Source organism: Lagenorhynchus albirostris, chromosome 13, assembly GCF_949774975.1.
Source record: "Lagenorhynchus albirostris chromosome 13, mLagAlb1.1, whole genome shotgun sequence".
Taxonomy (NCBI): Eukaryota; Metazoa; Chordata; class Mammalia; order Artiodactyla; family Delphinidae; genus Lagenorhynchus; species Lagenorhynchus albirostris.
The window spans coordinates 88,288,970-88,314,815 of record NC_083107.1 but is presented as its reverse complement, the minus strand read 5'-3'; the positions used below and the strand labels follow the sequence as shown (position 1 = coordinate 88,314,815).

General features: G+C 55.0%; 1 protein-coding gene across 7 annotated transcripts in view; it reads right to left on the bottom strand.

The window, feature by feature from the left end:
* Positions 1 to 398: 398 nt before the first annotated feature.
* The window catches only part of PXDN (peroxidasin), a 65,707-nt gene continuing 40,259 nt past the window's right edge, over positions 399 to 25,846 (bottom strand). For 5 of the 7 annotated variants that reach the window (XM_060169689.1, XM_060169690.1, XM_060169692.1 and 2 more), the window contains 14 exons: positions 21,334 to 21,606; positions 20,116 to 20,232; positions 18,900 to 19,058; positions 18,056 to 18,168; positions 17,191 to 17,347; positions 14,485 to 14,593; positions 13,770 to 13,927; positions 11,226 to 12,729; positions 8,423 to 8,557; positions 7,908 to 8,116; positions 5,249 to 5,369; positions 4,944 to 5,076; positions 3,063 to 3,173; positions 399 to 2,512 (listed from right to left, as the gene is read on the bottom strand). In XM_060169689.1, coding sequence (XP_060025672.1) covers positions 2,393 to 2,512; positions 3,063 to 3,173; positions 4,944 to 5,076; positions 5,249 to 5,369; positions 7,908 to 8,116; positions 8,423 to 8,557; positions 11,226 to 12,729; positions 13,770 to 13,927; positions 14,485 to 14,593; positions 17,191 to 17,347; positions 18,056 to 18,168; positions 18,900 to 19,058; positions 20,116 to 20,232; positions 21,334 to 21,606 — 3,419 coding nt within the window. In that variant the 3' untranslated portion in view covers positions 399 to 2,392. The remainder of the gene's footprint in view (positions 2,513 to 3,062; positions 3,174 to 4,943; positions 5,077 to 5,248; positions 5,370 to 7,907; positions 8,117 to 8,422; positions 8,558 to 11,225; positions 12,730 to 13,769; positions 13,928 to 14,484; positions 14,594 to 17,190; positions 17,348 to 18,055; positions 18,169 to 18,899; positions 19,059 to 20,115; positions 20,233 to 21,333; positions 21,607 to 25,846) is intronic. The other 2 variants (XR_009544189.1, XR_009544190.1) reach the window with 2 other exon arrangements.

Here is a 25,846-nt window from a genome sequence, read left to right as displayed (position 1 = left end):
GCCACGAATTTTCCAGCTCCTGCAAAGACACCCTCACATCCCTCCAGGTCCCTTCAGGACGGCATCCTCTCTCCTGCCTGGACCCAGGGCACCAGGGGCTGGAAAGCTGTCACACGGTCACATGTTTCTGGCCACAGAGCCAGAAACCTCGGGGGTGGGGCAGGGGCTGGAGGTTTCTCCTGGGAGCTCGCCCCCAACCTGCCCAAAATTCACAACACGGAGGTCAGCTCTGTCCACAGGACAGCCTCCCACCCACAGGGGAGGACAGCCTCCATTTAACTAATCCCCTTGTTTTTCTTCCTTTTCCACTTTTTTCTATGAATGGTGGTCCATGCAGAGACCCAGGGCTCCCCCGGGGACCTGCCTCTGGGATCGGCTCATGAAAAGAAGAACACCCATTGTCCGTTTGAAAATGTGGCCCATTTATTGGAACTGAAAGGCATCGTTACATAGTGCAAACGGCTCTTTGGTGACGGACTGATTACAATGAACAGAAGAAAGGCACTTGCTCCTGGCAAAGGGTTAGAAAAGTCAGGGAATATGTACACGCAGCTCCCCACGGGGCTGGAGGCGTGTCCAGGCCCCTCCCACCACCTCATCAAATGGCCGATTCTGCAGACGTTCCCACTGCAACCGCAACCGCAGAACTTCTCTGTGAATCACAGCCAGCCTCCCGTCGGGCTAGACAACGCCATGCCAGGCTGCCTGTCTAAACCCACCCTCTGCGTGAAACCAGATAAACCTCCCAGGCCCCTTCAGACACCAGAACACTCCGGAAGGCGGGATTTTATACCTGAGCAACTTACACAGCCATCAACTTTCAGACAAAGTTATCCGTTTTCTGCTTACAGAGACTGGTTCCAAGATTTGGTTATTTATTCAGTGTGAGTTATTAGTTCAGAAGAAGTCCCGTGCCTGTGAAACACTGGAGTTTTTACTGATCACTTAGTGATGTGTGAGGACAGACTTCAAGCCGACCGTGTGTAAGCTGCTGTCGAGTCCTCGGGCTGGAATGTTAGCAGGGCAGGCAGTGGGGTCTCCTGTGGCCGGGAAGGAGGCCTGTGCTGGGCCGAAACCAGGCTTTCAAACTGCCCACTACCTGCTGGATGCTGGCGGGAGCCCTGCCTCCCCTCCCCCACCCCGTGATGAGCTCCACACGGGCCACAGGCTTTGGCCCCTCGGACCGAGACGGCCGGGGTCCTCGAGGGTCTCCTGTGGGAAGGGCAGGTGGGCGCTGTATCCGCGCCCAGCACAGGACCCGGTTCGCTGTGGACACTCAGGTCTGCGGAACTGAGCAGGACGTCCAGGGACATGTTTCTCAGAACACAGACCACTTTGTATTTGGAACAAGACGGGAGGTTTTTGGCCAGTTAAAAAGACGGAGACCATGAGGTATGGAAGTTGCTTTTCACTGAATCCTACGAGAACTTTTGCAGAGTGGAAATGGTTTTTCTGATGTATCTAAAACTAAAGCATGGGCGAAATTTCATCAAACGTCACACGCTGTGAAAACAGAAATGAGGTATAGGGATTGGTCGTTTTTCTTCAATGCACTCACACAACCTGAAGTTAGAAAGGTCCCAACATTCGAACTCCTCCCGGTGGAAGAAGAATCTAGAGCACTGTGGCCCTCCCGTGGGCTCTGGTGGGACAGAGCACGCGCTGGCCACGGCTAACGCTGGCCGCGCAGGTCAGTAGGTACCGTGGCGTGGAGCGGAGGGTTTTCACATCTGGTCCCCACCAGCCAGCGTGCGTGCAAGTTACAGGTGAACGCAGACCTGTTCTAAACGCGGCTGAAAAACCTTCCAATCCCGGGCGAAGGAGTCGGGAGCCGCAGGACGGGCTGCTGCTCCAGGCGGTGCGGTCATCCGCCCTGTGGGTCCAGGTGATGCCCTGGGAGCTGCCGAGGGCCGGGGCTGGGGGGATGTGCTCACTGCCCAGACCAGTCACCCAACACGCTCCGCAGACACTGCTCCGTGTGCCAGAGACTGAGTTCCTTTCCAATCCCGTGTCCCTCCTCTGGCGGCTCCACTCTGCAAGCTCCTGGTACCAGAACCAGGCGGGACTAACTTTCAGTTGAGAAGAAACGGTGACATTAGGTGAAATCAAGTTAGGAGCCTCAATGATTTAATCGTGCAATTTAATAGTAGCACCAATTTTTCATTTAGAAAAAATTAAATAAAAACCTGAGAAGTCTAACATGAAGTTAGGACACGTGTCTGCTCCGTGGTCTGTTGGCGAGCACTCCGGCCTGAGCCCCCTGGGCGAGTTCCGACACGGCTCCGTGCCGTGGCCCCGAGACGTCCCGGCCTCGCTGTGCCCTGTCCCCTGCACTGCCCGCTCCGGCCTCGCTCTCCAGGGGACGAGGGGGAAGCTCAGGGCTCAGAGGCACTCAGGGCTTCTTCCCCATGGAGTCTCCCGGGCAGACAGGACAGCAGGCCCCGCCGACCCTCACGGGTGCTGGACAATCGGCCGGCTGGCAAGTCTCCACGAAGCAGGTGACCTGCCCGTCCTGGAGGAGAGACGGCGCCCGAGCCCGTCAGTCCTGGGGACCCGGCCCCTGCATCTCACCCCACCCCCAGCTCTGACCTCCCACTGGGGACCCCGGGATCACGTCCCTGGGTGTCAACCAGGAGGAGGTCCGGCTAGAGAGGAGCTGGGAGGACAGGGCTCTGCCCAAACCTGACAACCACCAGGGACACTGGACGGACCCCTGCTCCTCCAGAGCCAGGGGACGAAGTCCCCTCCCCATGTGCACCGACCCGCCCGCCGTCCTCCCGTCCTGGCTCCAAAACTCCGCCCCAAAACTCCCGCCCAGCCTGGGCAGCGGCCAGGCCCCTCTCCCCTGCGGCCACCACTGCCCCCTCGGTCCACTTGCTCCAGGACCGAGAATAGTGTGGACAGCCCCGCGCTGACCAGGGGCAGTGATGTCCGTGTCGACCTTCAGCAATGGCTCCGGGGGAAGAGCCCTGAGTTCTCAAGGGACGTGGGAGGGGACCCCACAGCTGAGCTCCCTGACGGCCCTGCTGCCTGCCCGGGTCCCCCGCGGCATCCACACTCACGCGGCATTCACAGACGGTGCAGGGATCCCGTTTCCATGTGGTACCGTCCGCGCGCGAGCTGCCGTCTGCATCCACGCACTCGGTGCTGAGCCGAGACTCGAGTTTCTGTATCTGCGGCAAAGCAGAAGCGCTGGTCACCGGGATGCAGCGGGCAGCTTGGGTACCGCGCACCTGCTCCCTCACTTGAAACGATGCCTCACGACGAACGGGGACCGAGGTGAATGTCTAAAGCACTTTCCTGGAACCTCAGATTTACTCGTTAGGCAGCTGGTAGCTGTTTGTCCAAAAGCTCCATGACAACAGCCTGACCTCCGCCGTGTCTGAGGCCAGAAGTGCACGGACTGTAAGGACGGTGAGTAGTCGGTAAAGAAGAGAAGAGAAACCTTAGAAAGAAGCAGAGAGAATGCCGACACAGGACTGGGTGACGAGAGCATTCTGCACCAGCTTCTCAAAGGAGCTCTGGGCTGTGACCGGCTGCTGACCCCGACGCACACCGGCCCCAGCTTGGGGCCACCCTCTTGCTGGGAGGGAGGCGCTGACAGGGTGGCGGGGGCTGGAAACGCTGGGGCCTCTGCACCGTGGAGGGTCCGGCAGCCCCGGCCCATATCCCTCTGGGATACGTGAGAGGAAAGCAAGCTTCCACCTCGTTTATTTAGCCCACCATCGTTCGGGTTTTCCGAGTCTCAGCTGACTCATGAACGAGGTGTGGGATGGGCACCGCCAGGCGTGGGGTGGCCAGCCTCTCACCACCCCGTCCTGCATCCCCGTCTGGTCAGCCTGACCCATGTGTGCAGAGCGACCAGGCCTCTCTGCCGCTCCCTGTGGACTCTCAGGGATCAGGGGTCAGCTGTCTGGCCCTGGACACTCATCCGAGGGTGCAGCCCCACCCTGGGCACGCTGTGTGGTCAGCTCAGGGTCTGCTTGGGTTTTCTGTCTCCAGCTCCAGGCAAAGGGCTTCTTGTCCGGGCCCTGAACCCAGCGGGAGGCCAGCTGGGGCAGGCCAGTCCTCCCCCTGCCCACCCCCCCAACCGTGGCGAGTCTGTTAGCACCTGAGGCTGTCAACTCTGTCTCCAGACCCCTAGGCAGGAGGAGAAGCTACAGGGCAAGCACAGAGCAGATGCAGGGCAGCCGGCGCACTTCTCCCCGGAAGATACAAACGTCTTCCAAGCCCGCGGACTGAGACCCCCAGAAGCAGGACGTGGCCTGCACCACAGATCCCCAACTCGCAGGCCTGTCTCTGGAATGTTCCACAGCATCAGAAGCCCTTCTCACTGGGACCCTCTGGGACCCTCTGCATGCATCCCATTAACCTGAGATCTCACTCTTCACTCCCACTTAGGTGACATCACGCTGAGACCCCCGCGCAGACACGGCAGGGGCGGGGTGCGGAGGTCTGCAAACCCTGCAGACCCCCAGGGAAGAGCCCCAGAGTACAGATGTGCCGGTGCCCTTCCGGCGCCCAAGGGGACCCGACCTCCATCAAAACCTCCTGATCCCCCTGGGAGCAGAGGCTTAACAGTCATCCCTGAAGAGGAGGCTTTGGGCAGGACTTGAGGTTTGAATTCTGCATGGCCCTGACCCGGAGCCCCTCACAGCCAGTGTTCGGGGGGAACCCGCGCCCCTCACCCAACGCGCCAGTGGGCAGCCCACGGCCGAGGGTCCCCGGTCCCAGGAGGTCCAAGGGCAGCTCAATGCGGCCCAGCTGGAGCCAAGCCAGAAAGGAGGGCAGAGACAAAAGTGACCTCCCTGGAGGCTCCCAGGCCGAGGACCAGGGGTATGTGGGCAGCACCTTCCCTTCACCGTCACGGGAGAAACGCACACCGGGCCCAAGGGTGGAGAGGGGCCGGGCAGGCCGGGGAGGTGAGGATGGGGGCGCCCAACCTGCTTCCTGAGGTCCCTGATGGTCTTCTGCATCTCCAGGACAAACTCCCGGAAGTCGCTGGTCCCTGCTACTGGTGGGCGCTCAAAGGCGGTGGCCGAGGTGTTACTGGGCCTCGTCTCGGGCATCCCGGCTCTGCTTGGGAGAAGCAAGGGAGACTCAGGACACAGCCAAGGGTGTGCGGCTCCCAGGCCCGAGGGCGGGGCGCATGGAGTGGCTGCATGGGTGCCCTAGAGGCACCCCCCCCACACCCAAGGGCCAGCTGGCAGGGCGCACGGTCCCAGGTCCCGGCGGGGCTCGGCCGTACCTTGGCATCTTCCCAGGCCCCGCATCCGTGGCTGGCTCGTCCTCCCGGTAGCTGAATTCAAGGGACCGCCTGCCTCGGAAGTGGTAGGAAAACGCGTTGAACTGTCCCCGGGTTCTGCAGTCTGCGGGCAAAGCGCAGACACGTTAGGGTCTCGAGTCCCACGACGGGGACGTTAAGAACAGCCCGGCAAGTATCGCTGTCCTTCCCGCAGGACACGCGGGGCGCGGAGGTCGGCAGCGCTGGAGGCACTGTCCCCACTCCCCTTCCCCTCCCCACCCCAGGTGAGCGGCCTGGAGCCCCCCGACCCCCAGTGCTGCGCCCCGATGACACCCTCCTCCGGGTGGGGCATGCGCCTGCTGTGCTGCCCACACGGGAGCGGTTGGCACTGTTTCAGCAACTTCTACAGTGATCTCAGAAGTGTGTGCATGTGTGTGTCCTCCTCTCCGTGACTCATCAGTCCTCACAGAGAGGCTGAAATTCCTAACTTTGGTCAAGAGAAAAAGACACGCATCCTCCCAAGGGCAGTTTCTTAGGTTTCTCACGTGTGCAGGTTCGTACTTGGATTAAACAAATACACAATTAAGAGATGAAGCTTAAGAAAGTTTGGGTTAAGTGAGTCTTTTTTTTGCGGTACGCGGGCCTCTCACTGCTGCGGCCTCTCCCGCTGCGGAGCACAGGCTCCGGACGCGCAGGCCCAGCGGCCATGGCTCACGGGCCCAGCCGCTCCGCGGCATGTGGGATCCTCCCAGACCGGGGCATGAACCCGTGTCCCCTGCATCGGCAGGCGGACTCTCAACCACTGCGCCACTGGGGAAGCCTGTAAGTGAGTCTTTTATAAACACTGAGGTGTCGATAACAGCTACCGACATTTGGTTCTGTCAAACCATAACTCTTTTTTTTCCACCACTTTTTAGATATGGCTTCTGGACTAAAATAAAAACAGATAAAGTTTATAGAGCATTCTTTAAGTTTTGTCAGCTGAGGGCTGTGCCTGCTATTTCTAAGAGGAAAAGAATCCGGAAGAAAGGATGCTGGAAACTGTACCAAGTGCCTAAGCCTCTGACTGTCCAGCGGAAGCAAGAAAAGGCTCTGGAATGAGGCACAGACGACGGAGCCTGGATCCAAGACTCAGGCTCTCAGAGGACTTCGGGTTTCTGCAGCAAAAACCAGAAAACCTGTCTGTTCCTTTCTAAGCAGCTACAGGGAATCTATCTGGTAAAGTTATCAGAAAATGAAGATTCTGTATCTGAAAAGAAAGACTGGCTTTTCCCAATGATTTTCAAAGAGAACAACCGTCTGCAAACACAAGAATCAAATTCTCCGCCATGTGTGTGGAAAACTGTTGTGACCTTAATATACTAGTCAGAATATTTTTTTAAAAAAGCAAAAAAAACCCACCAAGTTCCCAACAGCTATAAAAATGAGAAATTAATGCTTTGGAAACTTGGGCATGTAGCGAGCAAAATTTTAATATGTATGTGAATTCTCCTACAACGTTGCAAATCGTATTCATTATATATATATTTAACGTATTACGTATCCCATGTATTAGTTACGTACATCATACGTACGCACAGAGAGAAGCCACAGACACAGAATCACAGCAGACACACTCACTCACACACAGAACGTGCATCGACCCAGATTTCAACACTTACTAACGAAAATAACAGCTCATTAAAATTAACTACTAGCGAGAACCACCTGGCCAGGGCTATTCCTGCGGAAATAACGAGGTGCAAAAGAAAACCGGTTTCTGCACCTGGTGTCCATCGCCAGCCGAGGCGGAGGGCCGGGGGCCGGGGCTCTGGGCCCTCCTTGCCCACCTCACCCGCAGGGGCTGTGTGGCCCGTGGTGTTGCCCCAGGCTCGGGGCCCCATTTCCTCACCACAAGAGTGGGGTTACCCAGAATGGGTCCTCAGTGTTCCCCCCATTGCAATGTTCCCTGGGTCTCTGATCACAGTTGGAATTAAACCGAAATTATGTTCAAATGAGAACGTGTGGTCGAGGTTAGCTACGACCCGGCTCGGGAATGCTGCGTAGGAGCCGCCTGGACGGCGCATCCAGAAACAGCCGCGGCGGCAGGACAGGCACCGCCGCCTTCGCGGGCTCCTAGGTGCCTGGGTGAGGCCGCCGCGCAGCTGCCTGTCACACTCTCCACCTCCTTAGGAGGTGATTTATGGCACGTTCCTCTGCTTACACAAGCTCTTCTGGACACTGAGAACACACAGCACGCAGTTTTAAAATTAAATTTGATGTCTGGCAAGCTTTGCGATCTGTTTCTTGTTCATATTTTATCTGCGGGGACAGACAGGCAGGCTATGAAATGCAGACGTGTGATAGGTTTTAAAGAAAAGCTGGGAGCTAAGCTCATTAAAGTTTTGCTGTCTGTTTCTTTTACTTAGTAGTTCTCATTGCTAACTCCTATCTCCTGGCATTACAAATTCTTCAAAACCATGACTTTAATTATCCTCGGGTTCCACAGTACTGCTCGGTATGGACACTCCAGAATTTACGGACCCCTAGAGCCGCCTGTTTCGTTTGTGTTCTCACTGCTGTGCCGATTCCAGCCCGTGCGTTAGCGGGCACTAAGCTTCCACCCAAACTGTCGGTGAAGGAGGACGGACCCCGGTGAGCGGCAGGGCCCCGGGACGCCCACCTTCACAGCAGTCTTGCCACACGCGGAGGTCCAGCCGGGGGATCTCGTCACAGCTGCTGTACCCGTGGGGGAACTCAGCCACTCGGAACACGTCCCTCTGCACACGCGTGATGTTGTCTGAATTGTCGCACACGATCCGGGCCAGCGACGTCTGCTTGATCTGCGTGAGCTGGGCGGGGGTGAAGACCCCCGGGTTCTCATACCACAACCTGCGTTCCCCAGAACGAGAGCAAAGCTCAGGGAAAACACGACACGGAAAAGCCCCAGGGGGCTGGTTAAAATATTCCCCACACTCAGTTTCGCCAGTGATGAGACGTAAGTGGTTCAATTAGGTTATCACTTAAAAATGGACTCAAACGTTACTGTGAGCCACTCAAAAAACGAAGACCAAGAAATGTGCACTAACATCAGCAGGGGCAGCTCCTCTGATGGACCAGCACAGGCCACCTTCCAGAAACACTGCCGGCACACGGCCACCTACTGAATTACCTGGCGGCAGGTGCATCTGCATTTACCTGTCCCCGTCCCGTAAGCGCTTGAACTGCGTGCTCAGCAGACACATCAAGGTAGGCCCCAGGCGGCTGCCGGGGACCAGGTCCTCCACCATGAGGGCGGGAAACAGGTCGATGTTGAGCGGGGAGCCGTACAACCTACGAGACCAAGCAGAGCCTTCAATTCACTGAGCAAAGCCGTACCTGGTGAAGAGCACAGCAACCAGCGGAAAATAAAACCCTCGTGGCTTCTTTATCATTATTTGACGTTATTCAGGTCTTCACTTAGTAAAATCCACTTATTTCTTTAAAGCATCTATCCATTATGTTTTAAAGATGTGTTCCTATTTCCCGTTTATATACGCATGATAAAATACACACACGGATATATTTATCATAGAAAGCTAGAGAAGCCAAGAAAACACAAGGAAGGAAATTAAAACCACACCTTTTCTGACTATTTAGAGACAACGTGACATTTACTGGAAACCCTTCCAGTGCTTTTGTCATTGATACACATGAAGAATAAGCTACATACACAGCTAAAGACACGTTTTCAAAACAATACTGGGATCCTGCCGTACACTGAAAACACACTTGCTGTGAAGAAGCTACTTACTAAGTGGGAATCGCACAAAAGACTAAGACAGCAAGGTCTAATGTTCAAGAACAAACTTTTTCATCAAATTCTTCCAATTCCTTAGAAATAAATGCTTCCAAGCAAAGAGCTGACAACTCCTCTAACATCATTCTTATCTGATCTCTCCCGACACCCTGGGCGGACGATGATGGCTTCGTTTCAGCTGCCACCCAAAGCTCCGCTGGGCCTTTTAAGTGCATCCTGTAACTGCTTGGACTAGGGGTGCGGACTGCGGACAGGGCCGTGCCGGGCCGTCCTCAGCGCTCCCCCTCTCAGGAGCAGGGTAAGCGCGAAGCTGCCGGAAGGGCATTCAGTCCGAGGACACGCCATCCTCGCTCTCCCCAAGTTCGAGGACGTTCACACTGAACTTATCCAAGTTCAAGGACGTTCACACTGAACTTTAGTTCAGATGGAAACACAGTCAGAAAGAGCCTTGCGAGTTTGGTTCTCCGCCTGCAGGGGCTTTTCCCAAAGGAGACACCCCGTTCCTGGGCAGGGCCCCCTTCCGTCTGCCCCCCACCCCTGGGTGATTGGCCACACAGGTGGGCCCCGCAGACCCCAGACCGAAGCAGGGCACCCTCCTGCTCACAGCCCCCCAGCACAGGCCACACTTCCCCCTCGCTGTGCACCCAGAAACGGACCGATCTGATTGGATGCCACTAACACAGGTGCAAGCACACGCCCCCTTAAGCCCCGTCTAAAAGCCTCTCTTCCCTGACAGCGTCACTGTCCCGCAGCTGGGACGCACTGTCCCGTGTTGTCACTCTGCCCGGGCACCTGTCTCATCCCCACTCAGTGAGTCAGGCCTGACGCAGAAGCGGGTAAGCACGTGACTCTCCTGGGGGTGGATCACACTGACCGCCTCCCCAGGGTCCCTGGAACTCGAGGTCCAGGGCCCCCAGCCCCCAGCAGCGCTGGGCTGGAGAGCAGATGGCTCTGACAGACGCTGGGCAAAGGAAAGAAACACCGGGAAAGTGATCTCATCAGTCTGGACAAGAACAACGGAGGATATTCAAGCATGAAGAACACAGACAGTCCACACACCCTGGCTGAGCAGCCCGTGCCACAAAGGTCTCTGTACCGGGGGAGCGTGCGTTTATGTACCAGGCAACCTGACACTGTTATGTAAACGAACACCGGAACATCTTCAACTGTAGAGCGTGACGCTCACTTAGTCACAACCTGCGATAAACTACGAGTAAAAGTCGTTTTCTCCGGAAGGCGCGGGCCAGGCCCTGAAGAGGACACGCCTGAACCGCAGTGTCAAGCGTGTGACCGAAGCGTCAGCGATTTACCTCCTAGTGAGCAGGAGCGTCCAGAAAACGACCCACGTGGGCCTTTACAGAAAAGCATTTTTCCTTTTTAAAGCCGTTCTTCCAAATGGGAAAACATACTGTAAGTACACAGTGACCAGCGGGCTACAGGGGACCCTTGTGGGAACACTCTAGTGAGTGGTTATTTCCATTAAAGACCCCCCCAGAGAGACTGGAACAATTAATGAGAAAAACAGGACTTAAGGAGCCAGGGCAGCCTGGACACGAGAGGGGCGGGGGCGGGGGAGTCGTGAGGACCCTGTCTGAGCAGCGATCTGGACGCAGAGATCCCGGGGAGGAGGCAGTCGCTACAGGCAAGAAGCCCCGTCCCGCCAGACGCCGGCCCCTCGTGGCCTGACAGGCCGGCCCTGGCCTCTGCGGGCCCACGGAGGAGGGGCTGCCCGGGGGTCTCCAGGGGCCCTGCCCCGCGCGCTGGGCGTCCTCCACTTCCGTGCCCCCGGCCCAGTGAGCCCTCTCCCAGGAGGGGGGAGGCTGCTGCCTGTGGCGGACGGGGGTGCAGGGGACGGGCGACGGGCCCGGGTCTGGGGGATAGCGGGTTTAGGGAGAGGACTCCGGACAAAGCCTCATAGCTGGGGGCCCGCCCGTCCTGCGGCGCCAAGGGCTGGCGCTCCGGCTCCCAAGGCTGCAGCAGGGTCTCTTCCCCGAAGCGCCCGCGGGCCAGTCTTGTCCTGCCCGACGATCTCACCCCTCCACACCCCTCCCATCAGGCCCGCCGGACAGCGCCCCTCATCTCTGAAGTCAAGCCTCAACCTGCCCCCTCCCCGTCTCCACGTGCCCCCCACCCCCGAGGCTGCACAGACAGAGACGCAAATCCAGGGGCCACGACCCCCTTGGGCTGTCCCCCCACACCCACCGTTGCAGCTTCTCCCGGATCTCGGGGCTCCTGATCTCGTTCTTCAGGTCCTCGAAGGTGTGGGCGGCCGACAGGTTGCAGTAGACGCGGTAGTCGTGGTAGGGCGGGATGCCGTGGTCGCGGCCGCGCTGGATGTTGATAGCGGCCAGGTCCAGCGCTACCGTGTGCGCCATGGAGAAGAGGCGCTCGGTGAGCTCCGTGTTGAGCAGCTGGGACGGCACGCGCATCTTGCCCGGCACGCCGAACAGGCCGCGGAGCAGCGGGTCGATGCCGCCCTCGTTCACGATGCGGAACGGGGAGAAGAAGGCCTTGTGCAGCGGCACATGGCCGTGCGCCACGGGCTGGAAGTTCTCGTCCAGCCGCTGTAGCAGCGGGTTGACCAGCGTGTGCCCGAACCGGAAGGCGGCCGTGGCGAAGGCGTTGGAGATGCCGGCGTTGGCGCCCGGATCGTAACCACGGTACTCGCCCAGCATCTTCATGCCCACCTCGCCCAGCACCTTGGGCAGCCAGTGCCGGTAGGTGATGTGCTGCACCTGCGCCCCTACCACCTTGCGGGCCTCGTGGTAGACGGTGTCGCCGTCCCAGTGCGGGTTCAGCGCCAGTAGCTCGGCGGCCACGCGGTTGTGCTCGCGGAACCACAGCGTGTGCATGCTGGTCAGGCCGAGCTGCTCGTTGGCGCGGTGGTCGCCAGCCAGGAAGCAGGGGATGGGGCTCTCGTTCTCGTCGCGCATGCACTCGGTGGGCGGCCCGGCCGCGAAGGGCAGCAGCGGCTTGCCCGAGCGCTGCACGATGCCCTGGCGCAGCAGGCCCCGCTGGCTGGCCAGGTCGCGGATGGCGCGGGCCTCGTGCTCGGAGCTGCCGTAGACGTTGGAGGCGTCGATGTAAGAGGTGAGCTGGTTGATCTGCTCGCGGGGGTACACGGAGTTCATGAGCAGCGACGTCATGCCGCTGCCGCACACCGGGCTGGAGCGCACGAAGAACATGCAGCGCGCCCCGCTGCGCGCTCGCGGGTCATCGGGGGGGATGGCCACCGAGAAGCAGGGCGGGTCGCTGCTACACGTGGAGCTGCAGTGCTGCCCGTCGGAGAAGCGGGCCTGGCTCAGGGCCACCACCGTGGAGTCCAGGTCGTGGTCCAGGAACTGGCCCCACTGCATGAGCATGTGGGTGAACTGCTCGTCCGGGGTGATGGCCTCGGTGCCGATGAGGGCCGTGGACACCAGGCGGGGCATGGGCAGCGGGTGCCCGTGGTAGTGCCGGCCCGGGTCGATACCACGGGGCGTGTTGAAGCCGTTCTCGTACACGGCCTTGAGCAGGCGCTCGAAGGCGGTCAGCGAGGCGCCCCACATCGGGTGCTGCAGGTTGTTGCAGGTGCCGTCATGCGTCCGGTACTTCTGGTGGAAGCACATGTCCGAGCAGTTGTTGACACGCCTGTGGGCCGTGCAGCCCGACAGGTTGGCGATCAGGCTCAGGTACTGCGGGGACACGAGGTCGTTGTAGTGGTAACCTGGACAGAAGGTGGAGACACACCTCAGCAGCCCGGGCACCAGGCGGGCACGAGCGCTGGCCCGGGGCCCCTGCCAGCTGGGCCTACCGGACCGAACAGCAGTGCCGGGACCCGGGAGAGAACAAGCAGGGAGGTGAGGAAGCTCCCGCAGGGAAGTCTGGGAAGGACCTGGCGCACCAGCTCCCGCTCCAAGCTCTCCCAGACCGGCGCCTGGGGCTCCACACGCAGGGCCCACGCTCCCCACACGGCCGCGGGGTGGTCACCACGCATCTCGCGTCTCCCTTCGGGACCGACGCCCGTGTACGTTTAAAGAAGACAGGTGGCAGCTCCCCTCTGCAGAGGACAGTGTCCTAAGTACCCACATAGAGAAGCAGTAAAGAGATGGAGGTGACATTTCCCAGGCTGGGGGAGCAGCAGTCAGACACACAAGCGCTGGAGGCCTGCACGAGAGAGGAGCTTTGCAGGGATAGGACACTGGGCTGCCGTCGCCATCTGGCGTCGGGCTCAGACCCGAGAGCCTGGCATCTCCCGCCTCCCCAGAGAGAAGGGCAAGGCATGCACGCCTGCTCTGTCACAGCCGCCCCGAGAAGTCCCGAACGGCTGAAGGGTCAGCAAGGAAAACGCTTCCTCCTAAACACTGCCTGGGCGCTAATCCCCCTCCGGCCCTGCAGAGGCTCGGGCGGGGCCCTGCAGCGGGCAGAGGAGCGCGTGGCTTCACCCTCGCCGTCTGCGCGGCACCTGCTGGGGCTCCATCAGCGTCCTCTCTAACAGCCCCAACCTGGACCCATGACCTCCAAGGGGCTCTCCTCGGTCCAGAGGCCCCGATGGTCAGAGCCCGGGGGCCAGGGCAGCACGACCACCCGTGCTGAGCACATGTCAGGTCACCGCTGGGTCTCCCATCAGACCTGGGGAGCCACAGGACTGTCCCAGCTCAAGGCAACCCGCACGTGACCGCGATCATCACAGACCACGGGCCCGACAGGCTGGACGTCGTCATGGGGAAGGGATCTGCGGGGTGTGGACCCCGCCCGGGTACTGACTCGTTCCGTTCAGGTCCACCATCAGGCCGTGCTGCACGTGCTCCTGAATCAGCTGCAGCGCCCGCTCGAATATCTCCCCGGCCCGGGCCTGCTCCACAGTGTAGGGGTCCCGTGGGTACCGGAACAAGGCCAGCAGGTCGTTCGGGGAGCGGGGCCGGCTAGCGGGTGTTCGGGAAGAAAAGGGAAGAACGGAACAGATGACTGAGAACAAAGGTCACTCGCGCCCAAAGGAGAATTATCGCTCTTAAATATTTCTGTGGCTACGTTTCTACAGACACAAGGTATCGTACCTTACTCATCCCAAGCGGAAGGCAACAAAACAAACGAACAAAACCAAAAGACACTAAAAACAAATAATTAATTACGTCAGTAGAAAAAAACACCAATATACTATTTCAGTTCAAATGCAGAAAAAACGTTAGAATTGCCAAGATGAACAAATGCACGAAGGGCTTAGGAAATATTTTGTTTTTGCCAAATCACTGAGTAACAAGCCAAAATAATGAGTCAAAAAATGTTTTAAATGTTCTATTTGTGAATCATAGTTCAGTTTCTACTTGGAAAGGAGCATCTTTCTGTTATCATAACCCCCAGCAAAGTTAACACCAACACTGTTTACTGATTTTCAAATTAAAACTGTGTTTTGTTCCCATCAAACCGGTGAAAACTGCGTCCGAGAATCACCCTCTGAAGCCCCGCCCGCCTCTGCAAATACCTGTCAAACAAGTGCGTCCGCGTGGAGTTTATGGCTCTGTCCACCGTCGCGATTGCTTCAACAATGGATGAGGCTACAAATGGGTCCCCGTTCCTACTGACATCGGGAACTAGGAAATGCGAGGTCGCAAGTCACCGGAAAATGTGCACACAAGTGAGTCAGAGAATAATGTCTAGACTCTATGTCACTTAGACTGAGGCATACTTTTCTCCAATGTTATTTCTACTTTTCACACCAAACCTTAAGTTATTTCATCACAAACTCTACGAGAAGCTGTTTTCAAACTGTATGGAAGTTGCAGACGCTTAATTTTTTAAATCATGGGATACCCCATAAAAGGACAAGGTAGTTGTAACTTAAAACACTGAAGTTCTTCTACCAAAGCATCACCCAACAGGGGAGGCGCTGACTCAGGCCCACCCGCCAGAGCAGCTGCCCTGCTGGGCGGAGAGTGTGGTGCTTCAATTTCCGGTGGATTCTGTGCTCCTCCCATCAAAGGTCAACCTGCCTGGGTGCTGGACCTCAGCCCGCCCACTCTCCCGAGACTCTGCTCTCCCTTCACCCTATCCCCAAAGGAAGGATCAGACGTTCTTACACCCAACATGTGTGCATGTGGGCACGCACACACACACACACATGACCACATGTGCACACGCATACGTGACCATATATGCACACACATAACGATACATGCGTGCACGTATGTTCACGCACACTCAGGCACACTCGGATACACCTGACACCTCTGAAGCTACGGCTCCCTTTCTACTTTCCTCTTTTCATTCCTTTTTCACTTAATATTGACATTTTTCTAGCGTTTAGAGTTTGCTAAATAAAATAACCTTGTTCCAACCAATCTTTATCTTTATTTTCCAAAATGTCTCATGCCAGGTCACCAACAGCATGCATTTTAATAAACGGTATCCTTTACCTTCAAAATACTCGACCTTCTAGAAAACCTGACACGGCTGATAATGTCCTCACTGAAATGTTGCCTTCACTTGGTTCTGGGATACACACCCCTCCCTCCTGGAATACATCCCCCTCCAGACTGGGACATATGCCCTCCTGACGCCGATCTCAAACAGAGCCCCAATTTACTAATTTTTAGAAGCTAGTATTTTTATGTCATGTGTTAGACAAATGGACAGAACAATCTTACATAATTGTATTACCCTAATATTTCATTACTACCAATGATTTAAACTGACTTTGTTTTTCTTCAAGCAATGATCACAGAAAAATCATCCAAAAACACTTATTTATATGCCTTAGAAAAAGAGTAATGAAAATTCACTACAATGTTCCGGGTGGTTATTTTGGGGAGTGGGATTATGGGTGGAGATTATTTTTAAACTTCACGTGTAACTAATTCATGTTAAAGTAACATTATTTTTCAAGTATAAAAATAAACATTAATTGAGAAAAACACTGTTTCTAAGTCAGGAGATTCACCGATTTAATTTATAATCACTCCACGCTCTAATATAATGGGAAAATAAGGTCATTTAACATTTCCCCCCCTCAAAAATAAAGGTTTCCAGTTTCGCCTTTACTGCTGTCTGCAGGTGCCCACAGGCTCCAGGCACCGTGCAGGGAGTGTGGAGTATGGGCTGTGAGGTGTCGGCATATAAATTAACCACACCCAGGCAGGTCTGAGGCTCACCAGTCCTCGGGGAAGGCAGATTAGGTGATTAAAGTGGAAAAGGCAAAAACACACATGCAGGTGGAGGATGTTTCCTGTGGGAGGAACTGGGGGATCGTCCAGGAGGGGCCTGGGTGTGGAGGCTCTGTTACCCGAGAACTCAGGCTTTCTGTGCCGGGGGGCGGCAGGTGAAAGCGGGGCACAGAGAGAGCTGGAGACAAAGTGCAGGTTTGGGTCGAACTGTAAGACTTTATGCAGGGACTTCCCTGGTGGAGCGGTGGTTAAAAGACTCCACACTCCCAATGCAGGGGGCCCGGGTTCAATCCCTCGTCAGGGAACTAGATCCCACACGCACGCTGCAAGTAAGAGTTCGCGTGCCGCAACTAAGGAGCGCGCGAGCTGCAACTAAGACCCAGCGCAACCAAATAAAATATTTTTTAAAAAAGACTTTATGCCAAGCTACAGGCTGTGCATTTTACCCTGTTGGCCCAGAACACATGGAGTGTCAGAAAGGTGGAGGTGACACCTGGATGGACCAGGTGGTGGGGCTGGAGGGGATGCCCTGGGTGAGCTCTGCAGGCCGGCACAGAGCCGGGGTCCACCGCTCTAGGGCCACCAACCAGATCCAGGGAAGGGAACGGTCCTTGATTATCTGGGGGTTTAAAATGAAGACCTAATACACGCCAGGACCGCACAAGGCCACACACACCCAGAACAGAGAGGAAACAGAGTGAAGGGGCCGGGATTCTTTCACAGCAGTGACTACGTCTGTGCTTTGCCACATGGTGACTGTAAATGACATGCTGTAGAATTTGAGGGGGTTTGGGTGACCACTAAACCAACCAGGAAACCCAGAGCGAGGCAAGATCTCCAAGGGCACGACCACATCGGCCTGCAGAGCCTACAGCAGCAGGAGGAAGGACGGCTGTGCCTCTCTGGACCCCGCCCACCTCCCTGCAAGGTTGGGCTGTGCTGTCTTCAGATAACGCCCAAACCCCCAAGCTCCCTGCTCTCCTTGGTCGCCTCCGACCGCGCGGGGAGCGTCGGTGCTGCGGGCTCACCATGCACGCTGAGCACCGTGCTGACCGCCGCCTGCCCGATCGTGTTCCGGGCCGAGCACTCGTAGCGGCCGGCGTCCGCAGGCCCCACGTCGTGGATGGTCAGGAAGCCCTCGGGGCTAATGTGAAACTTCCCGCTTTCTGTCACCTGGACCCCATCCTGCAGCAAGATAAATGGAAGAAACGGTGGGGTCAGACTGCGGAGCAGAGGCACCTACCCTGGAGAGGAGCACCACCTGCCAGGACCTCGCTCATGGGTCCATCACGGTGGCTGTGCTGAGACCCGCCGACGCTGGCAGGAGCTCGCCCGACGCCAATTCAAGGGCATGAACTTCTCCCACCTGCTCGCAAAGGACCCAGAAGAACTTAAGACCTCACTCCGGGACATCCCTGGACCTCTGGGGTGCGCGTGCCGGGGCGTGGCCACAGACGGCAACCTTCCTGGGCGTGTGCGGGGGTGGGAGGTGCGGGAGAAGCCAGGATGCCCGAGCCACACCCAGCGAGGATGAGGCTGCAGGGCCCTGCGACCCCGCACCTCCCTCCCGGGGCGCCACTGCACGACCTCCAGTGCACGACCTCCAGGAACAAGTTCCATATTAAAGCACTTGCTTGCAATGAAACACTGATACTCATTTCTTTACTGGGCTTACTAAGAACAACACAGAGAAATGAAACAACAGGAAACCTTCTCTAGTGATTACGGGACCAAGGATCCAACAAAAGGGTTTTCTTTGCTTTTGTCACCAAGAAGGACCCGTAAAGGAGCACGTCCAAAGTCTGTCTCGTTTTGTTTACACCACGGCTGCCTTCCAGCTACGGGGGGTCTGGAGAAGCAGCGGGCAGGGGAGCCACACGCCGCAGCCCTTACCTTGTTCCAGGTGATGGCGGGCTCAGGCTCCCCCTGAGAGCTGCACGGCAGCTGCACGCTGCTGCCCACCTCCACCGTCGTGTCACTGGGGATGCTGGTGAACACCGGGGTGACTGCAAGGCAAGGGACACGGGCTGACACACGTGGAGAACCCGGGAGACTCCTGATTTGTTCCAACAGCTTCAGGCGAGCAGAGGCCCTGCCTTCGGTCCGGGCAGGCCCAGGGCACAGAGCGCTCCCGCTGCAGCTGCCGGAGCCAAGGAGCCGGACGGGACCGAGGGACGGTCCAGGGCTGCCACCCTCCACCTGCGCGGCAGCATCTGGTCCGTCCGCACGGCTCCGGTCTGCTTGGGGCGGCCTGGGGCTGCCAAGTCCAAGCCCCCCCCCACCCCTCAAGAGCTGGTGACGGGAGGAAGCAGGGGACCGGCTGATGACCTCACCCACGGGCCGCCCACTGTCCTGCCTGCTCAGCACTGGAGCAGACCCAGGCCCTGACCCCCAGGGACCCTCTGCAGGCAGCCCCCCTCCGCGCCCACCCCCCAGGCCATCACCCCTCCTGCTTTCCTCTCCCGGCTCTCAACAGGGACCCGGGGCCAGCAGGAGGCAGAACCTCGCGTCCAAGACATGGGGGCCTGTTCCCGGGTCAGCCGGTGCTGCTGGGTCCGGGGCCACCTTGCTCACCCCCAGGGAAGGCAGGGATGACGCAGTGACATAACGTGACCTGTGTCCCACATGCGGCACTGTCCTCACTACCGACATGGGAGAGACAGGCTACGACGACGGCCTCGGGATGCGCGTCTGGGGGACGGACCGTCGCAGGGAGGGGTGCGGGACCACTGCCTACCTCGGGCCTGGACCGTCAGGTGCGCGGTGACACTCTGGGAGCCGATGATGTTGACGGCCTGGCACTCGTACTGGCCCTGGTCGTGCAGGGCGACGCCCGAGATCCGAAGGGTCCCTGACGACAGGACCAGGTGCCGTCTGTCCACCGACAGCTGGCTCCCTGCAAGGTGGGGATGCACTCTCAGTGACAGGGATACACGGACACAAGCCTGGCCTTAGAGGTGGGAGACGGGAGCCTCAGGGTCAGGCAGAACCCTCGCTGAGGGACAAAGGGGTCGCAGAGCTCGTCTTCCCCAGATCTGGCCTGGAGTCACCGTCCCGGCCTTTGTCACACACCTGTGCGTGTGCGACAGTTCAGGGACAAACAGCACACAGACCCGGCCCCCCCGAGACTCTCCAGAGAAGGAGCAAGGGGCAGGGACCAGGGGGGCGAGGGCTAAGTAAGCAAGAGCCGGGGTGGTGTGCAGACTCGGGGACAGGGGGAGGCCGGTCCCAGGCTGGGCACAGAGGGATGGGGGTGGAAAGGGGACGAGGGATGGGAAGGCGTCGCGGGCTGGGAAGGGGATGGGGCTCTCCTCTCGTCCAGGTTGCTCCCAGGATCCCTGGCAATGGCCCCTCAGGGGCGGAAGGGATGGTAGTGCCCTGTGGTCCAGCGCTAGTCACCCCCTCGATTCCAGAGCAGACCCTGATGGTCCACCAACGTGGGCACCTGCCTCTCCGCAGCCTTCCCGGCCAGGCTGCTGTCACCCCCCTGGGGTGACGGGCTGGGCCTTCCCCACATTGTGCGCCCAGCAGCTTCCCAGCTAGAGAAATCGGCTGGGGTCCCACCCAAGGAATTAACGTGGTCAAGTCACAACACCTCTTGGGGAGCAGCAAGAGAACTCTGGGAATTCAAGTGAGAAAGTCATATATACGGTACATGTGTTCTACCACCAGTTGCTAGAAGGTTCTATCTGCACATTAGTAAATCTGCTCCAGAGGCTAATTCCGTGCACACTGAAGGCGGGACCCAGACTACTCGGGAGGAGATGGGCCCGACATCAGGTCCTCGGTGCGGACAGGTCTCCTGTCCTGTGTGTGCGGGGCTGGCCCATGACACGACGTGCCCGCAGCTCTGGGTCACGCCGGGTTCAGCCAGCGCCGGCCTGCCCGGGGGGTCCGAGTCCCAGGAAGGGAAGGACGGAGGGAGTGGGTCACCGTCCTGCCCGACACCTCACCTCCTTTCGTCCAGGCAATGACCGGCTGTGGGTAGCCCTTCGCCTCGCAGTGGAACTCAACTGTCTGACCCTCGATGACAGCTCTGTCCTGGGGCGTCACGGTGAACTGAGGAAGCGCTTCCGGAGGGAAAGACGTTGGAAATGCAACATTTAGGAGACAGCTTTGGGTGAAAACGCCGTTTTGAAGGCACACCGCCCGCCCTCCAAGAGTCCTACCAGGACCCCGACTGTGGGTGCGGCATCCCAAGCAGAGGAAGATGCCGGAAAGTGAAAAGGGATACCAAACGCTGGCGCTTCTCAGCGTCACACTGACAAGCGTGCAGAAGACTCTTAATCTAACAGCACTGAGGCTACAACACAGAACCCAGGTAACGACCCACTTCAGCTCCTGGAAGGGGCCTGACCTGAAGAGATTCATCTCACTCCTCAACCTAAACTAACATTTGCAAATGGTATAAAATGTCATCTAGCGCAACTGTGCATAGTGACAGGAGTTATTTTATTATTACTGGGTGAAAAAAAATTACAGAATAATATATGCAATATAATTCCATTTTTATAAAAGCAACAACCACAATCAAAAAAGGTAAAAACCAGTGACATGACTGCTTGGTCACAGGTGCAAAGAAAGGGCCAGAGGACGGATTAAGGACCAACTTTCAGTGACGTGGCTTCCACTGGGGACAGAGGAAGCAGGGTGGGGGACAAAGGAAGCCGGTGGGGACAGAGGAGAAGGAAAGAACTCATTCTCTGCATTTCACACTTCTGTGTTGTCCCAGCGCTTCTTGACCAAAGTCCCGCTGGGCAATTTATTTGAAAACTAATAAACTCATCACACAGTCAATTAAGGAATTTGGAAACACGCAGCATTAAGTCTTAAAACTATACATATTCTCAGACCCTATGTCCAAAAATCGACCCTAAGGAAATTCCAAGATGTGTGTAAGACATACTGATTCCGTACACGCAGGCCTTGGTGAACTGGCATGCGTGCCCACATTCGTGTGGGGAACACAGCAGAAAACTAAAGCTCTGACCACCTGAAACCTGCACTTGGAAAATAAACATATCACCCAGTCCCACCGAAGGTCAGATGTGATGGGAGAGGATGAAGCAGGACCCGGGGCTGGAAGACCAGGCGGAGCCCGCGGAGGGGCTGGCTTGAGGGCAAGCCAGGGAGGCTGCGGGGAGCCGGGGCCTCTGCGTGGACGCTCTCACCTTGGACGATGATGAAAGCCGTGGCGTGGATGCTGTCCACGGTGTTGGAGGCGAAGCAGGTGTACTCGCCACTGTCCTCCCGTTCCACGTTCTGGATGTAGAGGCCGCCGGATGGCGTGATGCTCACCCGCGGGTCAGCGGGCAGGGGGGTCCGGTCGCCTCTGGTCCAGGTGATCCTTGGCGGGGGGTGGCCCGTGGCGCTGCACTCCAGGGTCACACTTTCCCCCACCAGCACCTCCGTGTTCTGGGGTTGGATTACAAAAGCGGGGCGAGCTGTCACAGGAAACACAGATTCAGAATTAAAATCCTCCAGTTTAGCAAGTGCTTTTGCTTGGCGTTTCTATTTTCATGCTATTCATTCTAGCTATTAAAGTCTAAAATAAGTAAAACAGAAACAATACAATTGCACACTTTGTCTCCTTTCTTTTTTCAAGAAATGTGCAGACCGCAAAGAGGGTCGTGGCCTCAGGTCAAACCACCATCAGCAGCCCTGACTGACTGATTCCTTCTTCAAACATGGACCAAACTCTGCAGAAGCCTTACTTTTTTTAAATTCTAAACGTATATGTCAGTCTTTTCAGTAAACCTTGCTAGTAGTTCTTACTGGTTATAGAACATTGTTTTTAAAGGGTATTTAGAACATATAGAAATAACAAATTTCCCTCATTGAAAGAAAAATACAAATTAACACTCTAAAGAGATGGTTATAATGATGATTACAATGAGATGATTTTTCAACTCTAAATCCAGAAAAAAAAACCCACACACTTATCACTGAGCTTGTGTGTCGAGCACGTGAAGAAACAGAACTCTCACACGGGGGTAGCACAAGTTGCCACGGTCCACCTGGACAGAAACATGGCCACATACATCAAAACTAAAAACGCCTTCACCCTTTTACCCAGAAATTACTCTGCTAGGAATGTACCCCACAGATACCTGTTGGCCAAAAAGTTCGTTCGGGTCTTTCCATGTTACAGAAAAACCCAAACGAAATTTCTGGCCAACCCAATATTTTTTACTGGCTTGTAAAACAATATATGTACAAAAAGGGGTTTTTATTACTGTGTTGTTTCTTCAGGCTGACATCCTGACCCGCAATTTTCCAATCCAAAAATAAAATATTTTTTCATAACTTCTTTCCTTGGTCTCTCTAGCACGAGGCTACTCATAATGTCCATTTATTCCGCTTACTGTGAACATCCGTTCAGTTTGCTACAGGATTTTATACACTGATTGGGTGGGGCATTGCCCAAGATTCCGTGACAGTTCAAGTCAGTAAATGGATTACGTACCATGTGGCCCTTCTGAAAAAAACCCCCCAAAGTTCCACATTTCAAACCACCTCTGGCCCAAAGGGTTTTGGATAAAGAGAGAGAGACCCGTGACAGCAAAAGGTTTGGAAGAGACTTCACGCGCCCCAAAGGGAGCGGCTTACACAGATGCTTCCTCTGGATAATGGGATTCCGTGCCACCACCCTTAAAAAGGGCAAGAGTAAGGAAGTCCCTCATAGGTTGAAATGAAAGGTCTCTAACATCCAGTAAGAAGTAGCTCTGGCCTTGCAGGCACTGGCAGTATTTTCTAGAAGGAGGTTGGATGGAGGTGGGAATTACGTGGACCAGGGAAGGAGACAGGAAAGAGACTTCTCTACATCTTTTCTCGTTTGTTCATTTTTATTTTTTATTTTTAAACTGCTTTATTTTTTCTTCCAGTTTTATTAAGATATAATTGACACACAGCACTGTATAAGTTTAAGGTGTACAGCATAATGATTTGACCTACATCAGTGACTTGAATTACAGTAATTACCAAAATAAGTTTAGTGAATATCCATCACCTCCTACAGATACAAAATAAAAGAAAAAGGAAAAATATTTCTTCCTTGTGAGGAGAGCCCTTCGGATACTTTGTTTATTTTCAAACCCCACTTATCACACATCTAAGTAACAGTGGATCATAGAAAACAGAAGTGACATTTAATGTTAGCATTTCCAGAGGATGGCAAACTGGAGATGTGGAGCCACGTACAGGGACGAGAACCAAAGGCGAAGCCCATCTTGAGGCATTGGCACGGCCCTGCACTTGTACATGTGGCTTGTAGGACCCTTAGGAGATAGAAAGATGAGGACACCCCAGGATGAGAGCCAGACAGAAAACTCTAGGACGGGTCCCCAAAATGCTCCACCATCAGTACGAGAAAGAGAAAGTCAGCTCCTACCCCCCAGCCCCCCGCAGGGACCTCTGCTGAGTAGAAGGGAGAAATAAACCTCACGTCAGCCTTTATCAACCCAAAGTGGGCCGTCATATAGGCCTGCTGTCTACTTCACACCACGTTAGGCAGAAGGAAAGTGACCTCAGTGGAAGAGCTGAGATGCAGGAAGAAATAAAAAGAACTGGAAGTGATCATTACACGGTACAGCTAGACAAACATTAACAGTACAACGTAACAACCTTTTATACATTAAAAAACAGAACTCAGCCTAGAAACTAAGGTGGGTAGTTATATTGGAGACAAACGTAAAGACAGTAACTGTAAACGTTGATAATTTAAGAATGCATTTGAAATTTCTCTAGAATAACCACTTACAGAAAAGAAATAAGGTATATAACTTCCAAACTAGAAGTAGGAAATAGAAGATGAAAAAAAAATATTTCAAAACAAGGCAAGAAACATAGAAAAGGTTGGATAAATTGTCCAAAATAAGAGGTCGAATTTATAAATCTGAATTGCTAACCACAATAAATGTATATGGACTCATTTTTAAAGTCAGTGTGAGTTTTTTTAAAAAACTCTAGCTCTATGCTGTTTACAACAAACACCCAAAATATACTAACATAGAAAAAGGTTCAGAAATAGAGTCACAGGGCTTCCCTGGTGACGCAGTGGTTGAGAATCTGCCTACCAATGCAGGGGACGCGGGTTCGAGCCCTGGTCTGGGAAGATCCCACATGCCGCGGAGCAACTGGGCCTGTGAGCCACAACTACTGAGCCTGTGCGTCTGGAGCCTGTGCTCCGCAACAAGAGAGGCCGCGATAGTGAGAGGCCCGCGCACTGCGATGAAGAGTGACCCCCACTTGCCACAACTAGAGAAAGTCCTCGCACAGAAACGAAGACCCAACACAGCCATAAATAAATAAATAATAATTAAAAAAACACCAAAAACCTGTAGGTTATAAAAAAGAAAGAAAGAAAGAAAGAGAGTCACAGATATAAAAAACAAATTTGTGGTTACCAAGGGGGAAGGGAGGGGGAGGGATAAATTAGGACATTGGGACTGACATACACACACTACTATATATAAAACAGATGACTAATAAGAACCTGCTGTACAGCACAGGGAACTCTTTTCAATACTCTGTAATGACCTATATGGGAAAAAAAAAATCTAAAAAAGAGTGGATATATGTATAGGTATAACTGATTCACTTTGCTGTACATCTGAAACTACTACATTGTAAATCAACTATACTCCAGTAAAAATTTAAAAAAAACGTAAAAAAGAAAGGTTCAGAGCAAAATGATGGGAAAAGTATAGTTGACAGACACTAATCAAAAGAAAGAAACTAACCTTAAGGCAAAAAGCATTAATAATCAAAAGTTTAGTTCATGAGGAAGATTAAAAACTACAAACTTATATGCCCCTAATAATAGCTTCAAAACAGATAGAGTACATTTAGCCCTTTGTGACTCATGGAGACTTACAAATGGGTCCATTATCATTACCTACGTCACAGTGTTGGCAAACCTCTGTAAAGGGCCACAGAGCAAATTTTTTGGGCTTTTCAGGCCTAAATCTTTGCATGTGATTATGTTCCAATAAAACTTAATTAACAGACATTGAAATTTGAACTTCATATAATTATCATGTATTCTAAAATATTACTCTTAAGTTGTTCACATAAAAATGCAAGACACTTTTTTTTTTTTTTGCGGTACACGGGCCTCTCTCTGTTGCAGCCTCTCCCGCTGTGGAGCACAGGCTCTGGACGTGCAGGCTCAGCGGCCATGGCTCACGGGCCCAGCCGCTCTGCCGCATGTGGGATCTTCCCGGACCGGGGCACGAACCCGTGTCCCCTGCATCGGCAGGCGGACCCTCAACCACTGCACCACCAGGGAAGCCAAGACACTGCACCACCAAGACACATTTTTACTTCAAAGATCTTGGAAAAACAGGCAGTGGTCCAGGTTTGGCAGCCCCTAGTCTAGGCTGGCAGGCTGCCACTGGCTGACCCACTCACTCTGCAGTGACATTCCAGTCACGGATTTAGGAGACCCTCCATGTGCATTTTAGGGAGCAGTGCCAACATGCACAGACTAGTGCACTAAAGAAGGCTCTCGTTCCCGAGAGAGAAACAAAAATTCAGATCAAAAGGGGTTAGATTTGGAACTCTCAGGCCACAGAGAGATTTTAATATTCCCAGCTAGGAATCAATTATTCCGCTAACACAGCAACTTTGCTAAGGAAATGCACTGTTTATGCTCTATTGCTCCCTTTTGTCCTCTGACATATA